Here is an 8,934-nt window from a genome sequence, read left to right as displayed (position 1 = left end):
GCTGCCCTTTCCACCCACCAGACTAGATATTTTTGAAAGTAAGGCAGGAAATTTGCTACATCTCTTCAACACTGTGATTTGGATTCTTCGCTGCCTCTAAAGGGCCAGTCCTCACAGCTAATTTTCCTTATCCCCAGACCCCCTATACCTGGCAAAATTCTTACTCTATAGTCCAGTGGCCAGGTCCCCACATACCTCATGGTCAAGGCACATATGGCACCCACTGGACACATATCAAAGATGGAATTTCTGGATGATATGATAATTCCATTTTTAGTTTTTCTGAGGAGGTTTGTAAAACATTTCTTCCTTGTTTAAATTTTGCTAGAGGGTGTGTGTGCTCACCAAAGAGACAGAGAGAGAGAGAGAGAAAGTAAGAAAGTACTCCCTATGGAAAAATGATCATGCCACAATCCCTTCTCCTCTACTTCTCCTCTCAGAATTTGGGTAAGCATGCACATGCACCTGGTGTATATTTCAGGATCCCAGGTCTGGGACTTGAACTGCACAGTTGCCATTTGGGATCCAACCACCTTAACCATCACACTACCGGCAGGGCCTCAAGTATTCCTAAAGCATTATTTCTCTCTCCCCGTCTACTCCCCTGCCCCCCATTCTTCTCTCTCTCTCTCTTTCACACACACACACACACACACACACACATTATATATAGCTTGCAAAAACATAGCTACTTTTCTGAAGATACAGTCCAAGTTTTCTGCCTTCTTTGATATCGCTGCCAACACTGCCCTGTTGAGAAGCTCTCTCTGTTCTTGCTTTCTATTGAATGGATTACTGGTTGCATTTCAAGCATCCACTGTTGATCAGCTAATCCAGATTAATGTGGCCTGTGACAAGAGCAAACACAATACAGCGATCTCCCACATACCCTGGAATGAGCAGAGCCTTGCAAGTCCAGAGGCTGACGAAGAAACAAAGATACTCCCCACCTCCCCGGAATTCACAGGATTCACTTCAAACTTGAAAGAAATATTTACCATGTTAACATGGTTTCTAGGGCTCCAGATAGCACTGAATGCACATACCACACCTATTTCACCTAAACTCACTGAAGTTCTAGGAGATCCCTACCTCCTGAAGAGGTGGTTGGTGAAGAATCCAAAACAAAACTCAGAAGTCACTGCTCATAAATAAGGCTAGTAACAATGTTTCAGAAATTAATGCTATCATCTGAGCTTTAAAAGAACGTGCTCCTCAGGTCCTAGCCACATAAACAAGGTACACTAAAGGGGAAGCTGTTTTTGGAGGGCTGCTCTGCTCTTGTAAGCCAAGACACGGAAAAAGAAGGTCTTGGAAGGGCTAGGATAGGTGTTAGCCTGAGGGTTGCTCATGAAGACAACAGTCCATAGGAGGAGGACTTGAATCTGCCTGGTGGACACTGTGCTCTAGGTCACACTGTACCCCTTCTCTGGGTTGCAGGACCCCTGTTTCAGGGGGGCATCCAGTCCTTCCCAAGGGTACCCATACGCTTTGGGAACATGGAGCCTGGTAACTTGTCTTCAGGGACTGGTAAGGGAAAAGACACAGACAGAACTTTGCACAGCCAGACTAAAGCCCATGTGTTTTCATTAGTGGAGAGAAAGTCAAGCCCTTCTCTCCTGGGAGGGAAAGGAAGTACATAGCCTGGAGAGGCCAGCCTGCTAAAAGAGGAACCAACAGCCTGGAGGAACGAATGTTGAAAATGAGAGTGAGGAACTGAGTGTTTGCCATATTGTTAGAGCCCCTGGCCCAAGGCTCACCCAAACCCAGAGTTCTTGTGGTCTTTTACATCTTCCAAGCAGACTTATTTCTTTTCTTATTGAAGCCAGTTAAAGTTAGGTTTTCTGTAATTCAAACCTGAAACCTCTTAACTTACAAAATAATCTTAGTAGGGAAACTTCCAAAAGGCAGAAAAGAGACCGATTCCTATTGCAAGCTCAAGAAGCCCAGCTAGTGGTCCAAGTTCCTCAAAGAAGGAAACAATTGGAGAATTGCAAAGCAAGTGGGCTCAGGTGATTAGGGAATCAGTGCTGAAGTCACAGGCAGGCTGCAGGAACTTTGCTTTATGCAGTTCTGGTATGGCCTGCCAGGCTCAGGGTAGGCCTTTGAAGGAGCCATACCAGGGCGAACACAGCCTTTGTGAGGTGTGGAGCTCATGCTCAGACATGTACTCACCTGTATTTACATGAGGGATGAGTCACCTCCTGATGCATGCCAGAGATGACAGGAGACCATGCTGACAGTGATCAAAGTTCAGGCAAGAGACACAGTGAGGCAAATGTGCAGGTATGTGCATCCTGAGAGCTCTGAGGAGGGGGATTGGAGTGTCACCTGCCAGTCCCTAGGCAGTTAGAACACTGGTGGCCCCTTACGAACTGGGGGAAGAGCTTTGACTTGTTTGACATAAGTTTGTTGGACTGGGAGGGCGTGCATAAAAGGAATAAACTGAATAGAGGAATAGTGGTCAAACTTGAGCTAAAATAAATGGCACAAAGGCTTATGCCACGTGAGCCTTCCCAGGAAAGGGTGCTGGACCTGACAGGTTAAGTTACAGTTGAAGTCTATGAGATATGATCACAGTACTGCCACCAAACAGCTAGGTCGGCTGTTCCCAGGGTGACACACCCCATCTTCTTAACCTACAACTCTGGAAAGTGACAGGAGACAAGGGAAGAGTCCTCGCCTTACCACTTCAATTTAACCAGTTTGGAAGTGTTCCAGTCTGGCAACGACTCCAATTAGGTCGTGTTCTAGCATGCAATACTCTAGGAAGGTGAAGGGGAGGCGAACACCAAAGGAGGCGAAGAAAGCTCTAGGTACAGAAGCCCAGCAGTTACACAGTAAGGAAAGCAACTACTTCAAAGAATTGCCATGATTTTGCTTATTTCCATATGTAATGACTAAGTCCAAATATTTCTGATGATTATAAATATACTTTATGACATTTCCTATAATATAGGTTTATTGTAATATTACTACTAATTGTTCTATGCACCTGACACTTTCCTATTTGACATGTATTATCTATTTTATTCCTACAACAACCCTATAAAGAATGTAAATATATATGCATGTTTATTATTTCCGTTTCAATAGAGAAACCCAAGAAATGGAGAAATTAAGAAACTGGCCATCCCTCTAGTAAAGAGCCAAGCTTTATAAACTGCACACCATAGGACCAAGAAGGACAGCTTGGGGCAATGCCATCCTTTCTGTAGTACGCTCTCCACTACCAAGGGGAACGGTCATCAACAGTTTAAAAGGGAATTGTTTAAATAATTCTCACAAGCAAACAAAAGGAAAAGGGCATCCCGTTTTCTATACTACCTGGATGAAATATGCAAGTTGAACACTCACAGCAATACTAATACTGTTTCACATTTTTAAAATGTACTTCTTCCATGAGAGATGGAGAAACAGAGAGAGACGTACTCCCAATAGGGTTTCATGCTGTGAGCCTACCATGCCCCCCACCATTCTCCCAGCTCCCCTAACCCCCCTAGTCCCCCCCCACCCCCACACACACTCCGCCCAGCAGGATTACGGGCACAGTGAGATCTCAGTGCACAAACCCAGGACACTCTGAGCATCTCTGAGCACTGTTTCTGCTGTGCCACTACAGCTAGCCTAATATTATTTTAGAAGCTTTCTACAACTCTAGAATACAATAGATGCAGATAACTGCAAAGAGAATTATCTAGATGAGCACATTACTTCAGCAAATTCTTATAAGGTAACTATCCTTGTAAAAACCATCCACATCGAGAAGCAAAAATTGGGTCCCCATTCAAGCCTTCCCTGTGTAACAGCCAACCACCATCCGCCTTCACCCAGCAACACTGGCCTATGTGACTTCCCTTCCTTGCACTTTTTCAAAGCTTTATCAAACCGCCGTGCATTCTAAACACCCTCGTTGAATGTTGTCTTTTTTTCTGTTATATCTATTAAGTTTATTTTAATCTATGACTTCTCCCTTCATCCCTTCAGTCCTTTATTTCTTTGTGGAAATGACTTTTGAAGAAACCAAGCACGTAAACCTGTGAAGTGGCACAGTTCCCTATATAGCCTGGATTGCAGCAAAGTGAATATTAGAACTAGTTAGTAGGAGTCAAGTCGTAAGAGGGCAGCAAGAAGACTCAAATGCAAACACCTGGTCTGCCAAATTGACAAGCATATTACAATGTGGTTCCTTCAGCAAGGACCAGGGACTTTGAAAGTAAATAAATAGGTAAATAAAAACCCTGATACAATTGCTTTGAGGTAATTTGTTTCTTGCTGGTTTATGCATCCAATGAGAAAATCTGGTAAAGGGACAATGCCTTATTGGACAGATAAGGAAGGCAAAAAGTGAGAGTATAAACAAAATAAAACAAAGACTTTCCTTAGGGAGGAAAGGGAAAGGACCAGAAAGCTCTACCCGGTCCTTTGACTGTTTGAAACGTATCCACTTTTCTTTCTCTAAGAGAGTCATAGGCAGCTACCAGCAGAAGAGATAGATGGTAGCGGATAAACTAAGTAAACAGGCACTGTACAACCCACTGATTTTTCCCGAGTACGGCAAGACAAGTTGCACTCCTGTCCCCGCACATTTACTTCTACCACTACATTCCTTTCAAGCCTCCGTTTCTAGCAATGGCCTTCAGGCACAAAATAAACATAGCTTTGCAGTTGAACCTCCTTGTAGTCAGACTGTGTGGCAAGGTACTCAACACCAGTTTCCTTACGTGAACAGTGAGGATAATATGTGCCTTACGAAGTCGTTGGGGGCTCAAATAGGATAATAGCTAAAAAGTGTCACATAGTAAATGCATAAGGAATGCCAGTCTCTGCACCGCGCCTGTTCCCTGCCAAGTTGTATCCATTGTCTTTTAAATATGTTGACTTGTAAAAATTCAAGCTATTGAAAATCAAAAGTTGAAATGAAGCACTTAAAAAATTCTGAATTTTGGGATCAGTAGATGGCATAATGGTTACATTGCTGGACTCTGACGTAGTTGACCATAGTTCGAGTTGCGAACCCAGTGGCTTGAAACTCACATTGGGCATGTGTGAGTGCATGGCTAAAGTCCCAAGAGGAGAATGGAGGAGAAGGGATGGCACTGTGGTCATCCCCCAGGGGGTAGTTTATTACTTTCTATCTCTCTGTCCCTGTCTCTCTGCCAAGCACACATGCCCTATTAGCAAAAATCTCTCTAAAAAAATTGAATTTTCATTTCACCCTGTGGAGAATCATGCTTTCTCACAACATCCTGAGGAATTCAGGTATTTAACAATATGCAAAACTTAAAGAACCAACACCAAAAACCTTCTTTTACAATCGTCCCTTCGTTTTTCCTCCGCTGTACATTTCCTCTCTAACCTTTCTGGTTTAGCCCTAATTTATTCAACCACATGGCAAAATGGGGCCTGGTGAGCTTTAGTCCAACTCTAACTTCACTGTGAGGAAACTGAGGCACAGAGAAATTAAATAAATTGCTCAAGTACGCTCTAACAGTTAAGACAAAACAACAGCCTCTAACACAGGTTGAAAGTGAAATGCCTGGGAACCAGCAGTTAGCGTAATGGCTATGTCGCTGGACTCCCACGTAGTCAACCGTGGTTTGCCTCCTGGACCTGGTGGCTTAAAACTCATGCCGGCGCGTGTGCGTGCGTGCCCAAGATCCCAAGAGGAGAATGGAGAAGGGACTGCGGCGTGGCCACCCCCCCTGGGTGGTGATTTCTCGCTTTCTATCTCTCTGTCTCGCTGTCTGGCGAGCGCACGTACGTGCCATATGGAAAAAAAAAAAAAAAAGCCTCTCCTAAAAAACTTCAACGGCTCCACGTTGTCTTTCGAGATAACTTCTTCACTAGTTCTTCAAGATAATCCATGACTATGTCCAAGACCCCACACCATATTTCAGCCCCACAGCCAGTCTCCATCTTCCATGGCAATCAGAATGACCACTGACTTGTACTTTTAAGAACAAAAATGCCCAGAGAAGCACCTGCCCAGGCCACAGAACAACTGCTCCTTGGTCTCCAAGTTCTTCCCTTTCCTGGGATGCTCTCCATCTTGTACTCCTATCAGAGAAACTCTATCCATCCTTAAGTGCAGCTCAAATACCATCGTTCCACAAAACATCCCTGATAGCCCTGCTGAAAGACACCTTGCTCTGGACTTCCAGTGGACTTTATCTCACTCCTGCGACACTTACCACATACTGCCATATTTGGAACTACCTACCTACCTATTTTCTTGGGAAAATAGCTAATCTTCCCAAACACCTAGTAACACTCCCGGAAGGGTTTGCATCTTAGATTATAGTGCTATCCCTCACGGTGTCCTGTACACAGAGGGGGCTCAGAAAACATCTTAGGAACATTATCCTTTTGTACCGAAAATGGATCAAATGTAAAGAAAATATCTTTGCAGGCTGTGTCACCTCTCTACTTCTGTAGGCAAGGCTTTCCACCAAGGAGGCAGGCTCCTAACTAGTACAAAAGGGCAAAGGCCTCACCTCCCTAGGTCCTCCCCACATCTTCCCCACTGAAATTCTACTTCCAACTTGCTTTTAGATTTCTTCTCCCAGAAGTACTCACACCTTTGCCTTAGGCGATGTTGGTTCTAAGTGGCCACTGTTAAATATTCCTCTACTACAAGAAAGCCTTCAGAGAAGTCAGTCTTTTTCTAGGGAGTGAGGTTAATTGATCAGATCTGATGGTAATCACTTGGAAAGGCAGGAGAGCTAGGCTATTAGCAGATGTTGTCCAAATATTTCCATTGTGATAAAACTGATGGAAGCAACCCAATGGGCATCATTAAACCCTGACTAGCTAACAGTCATGGCTAATTTTGATCATGGGAGTCACACACCAATCTCACAATCTCTTTGCTTTTCTGAAGCTACCCCTATTTTTAACCATTTCAATTCAGATAGTATCAAAAAAGAAAAAAGAAAAAGAAAATTAGACTCTACTTTTCCTGGCATAGCCAACGCTAGAGGCTCTTCATAAAATGTTGAATGAACATCATTTTTACTTTTGTTTAAAACAGACGCAATTACAGAAAAGATAAAATACTACGTAATCTTATAAGATGGCCTAAATTTGCACAATTAGTGGGGAAAGTTGATGGAGTCTTATCTCAAACCAGTAATAGTTTAGATGTCAGCTCAGTAATTTCAGCTAGTATATTCTGGATACACCCTTTCTAACCTGTACAAATACGCACTGTCAAAGGCATGTTAAGCCTTGCAAGTGTTGTTTATTCGCCTGGCATTTTTGTCACATGATAATCTGTGTTCGGGTATCAGCCAAGACAATCAAGCATTCCAGGAAACGTTAAAGAAAACTAATGACTACAGAGGTTTTCACTGTGAAAACAATGTTTTCCTCTGTTTTGGATGATGCCAGGGTTGGTCACATTTATGAAACCTCCAATTTCTTTACCAACAGGGGATAATTCATCCTTAACCTTTAATGAGGGGGAAGGCTTCTAGTACAGATACACTCTAAGTAGATCCCAATAAAAAGCAGTTCTTTTCTTTATAATTCTTTTTTCTTTTTTTGGAGAGTTTTTTTTTTTTTTCTATTGGGCGCGTGTGTTCACCAGACAGACAGAGACAGAGAGACAGAAAGCGAGAAATCACTCCCCAGGGGGGATGACCATGCCGCAATCCCTTCTCCGCCATTCTCCTCTCGGGATCTTGGACATGCACGCACACGCCCCCTGCGTGAGTTTAAGCCACTGGGTCTGGGACTCGAACCGTGGTCGGCTACGTGCGAGTTCAGCAACATAGCCATTACGCTAATTGCTGGTCCCATCTTCGTAATTCTTATGGGTGGGAAGTAGGAGGGATGGGAGACATTACAAACACTGATCAAGAGGCTCTGACTCCTCCCCAGTTTTCCTACTGTAGTATCTTTTGTGGTAAAATAGAGCAATACTCTAGGCCTTCTACTGAACACTAATAAGGTGGGTATGCCGCCTGATTCTTTATACAAATACATTTCCTCTGTATCCAGACACTAACATTCAAGACACTTTTCAAGCATAAGTGGAATCTAGACGTTTGATTATTTGTTAAAATTCCCTATTAAGACCATCGGCAACAAATATTTCATGATTCTACTGTTGCAAAATAAAGAAAGATACATGGTTTTGTTAAAGATCAAGAACAAAGTAACACACTTAGGAAACTGGAGCAGGCTGCAACCCACCGTAGCAAGCTCAACTACCCCACTTGAAAGACTATGTTGTAAATGCTGCTGGAGGAAGGTCTTGCTTGTGCCCTCTTTCTGATCTTAATAAACCAAGCTGGAAATACATGGGCAGCTCCAATCCCCTTTGATATCGTTAAGCCTATATTTCCAGCGTAAACCGGTGTTGCTCAGCCTGACAATGTTTTCCCAAAGGGCCAGTGAGAAAGGAGAGGGTCCTGCAACTGCAACCTGAGACCATCCGCGTTCCTTGCACGGAAATGGAAGCGCGGAGCTGCCACAGTGGGTCAAGGGCGCACAGCATCTGCGCCCGGCTGACATTCGGCTGCCCTCAATGAGTTCCCTGCTTCTGACAACGGGGTGCCACTCTTCCTGCCTTAACTGTGGGAGGATTCCGCGGCGACTCTGCGTGAGGAGTCACCCCACACTCCGAGAATCCTTCCGGGAGAAGAGGGCGGACTCAGGCTGGGAGGCGGGATCGCTGGGGACCCAGAGGCCGAGGAACGAGCCCGCAGAGGTCAGGGCCGCAGACCCGGGCGGCGGCTCCCACACAGTGCTGCCCAGCAGGGGAAGGCTGCGGCGCCCCCGGCCTCCCAAATAGGGGGTGTTCGGTCAACGTGCGGAAACGTCGTGTTCAGCTCTTCCCACTCGGCAGCCCCGTGTGACCGCGAGTGGGCAGGAAGGCCGCCGGGATGCGCACCGGGAGGCGGGGCGGCCCTTACCTGGTTCCTGCTG

At 44.8% G+C, this 8,934-nt stretch overlaps 1 protein-coding gene across 1 annotated transcript in view; it reads right to left on the bottom strand.

Annotated features, from left to right (window-relative positions):
- NIPAL2 (NIPA like domain containing 2) overlaps positions 1 to 2,157 on the bottom strand; it is a 111,902-nt gene extending 109,745 nt beyond the window's left edge. Inside the window, exon 1 of the mRNA XM_006159726.1 lies at positions 2,121 to 2,157. Within this exon, the coding sequence (XP_006159788.1) occupies positions 2,121 to 2,157 (37 nt within the window). The remainder of the gene's footprint in view (positions 1 to 2,120) is intronic.
- Between the last annotated feature and the right edge of the window lie 6,777 nt (positions 2,158 to 8,934).

This window comes from Tupaia chinensis, unplaced genomic scaffold (genome assembly GCF_000334495.1).
Source record: "Tupaia chinensis unplaced genomic scaffold, TupChi_1.0 Scaffold000646_1, whole genome shotgun sequence".
Taxonomy (NCBI): Eukaryota; Metazoa; Chordata; class Mammalia; order Scandentia; family Tupaiidae; genus Tupaia; species Tupaia belangeri.
This window is presented reverse-complemented; position numbering and strand designations above follow the sequence as displayed.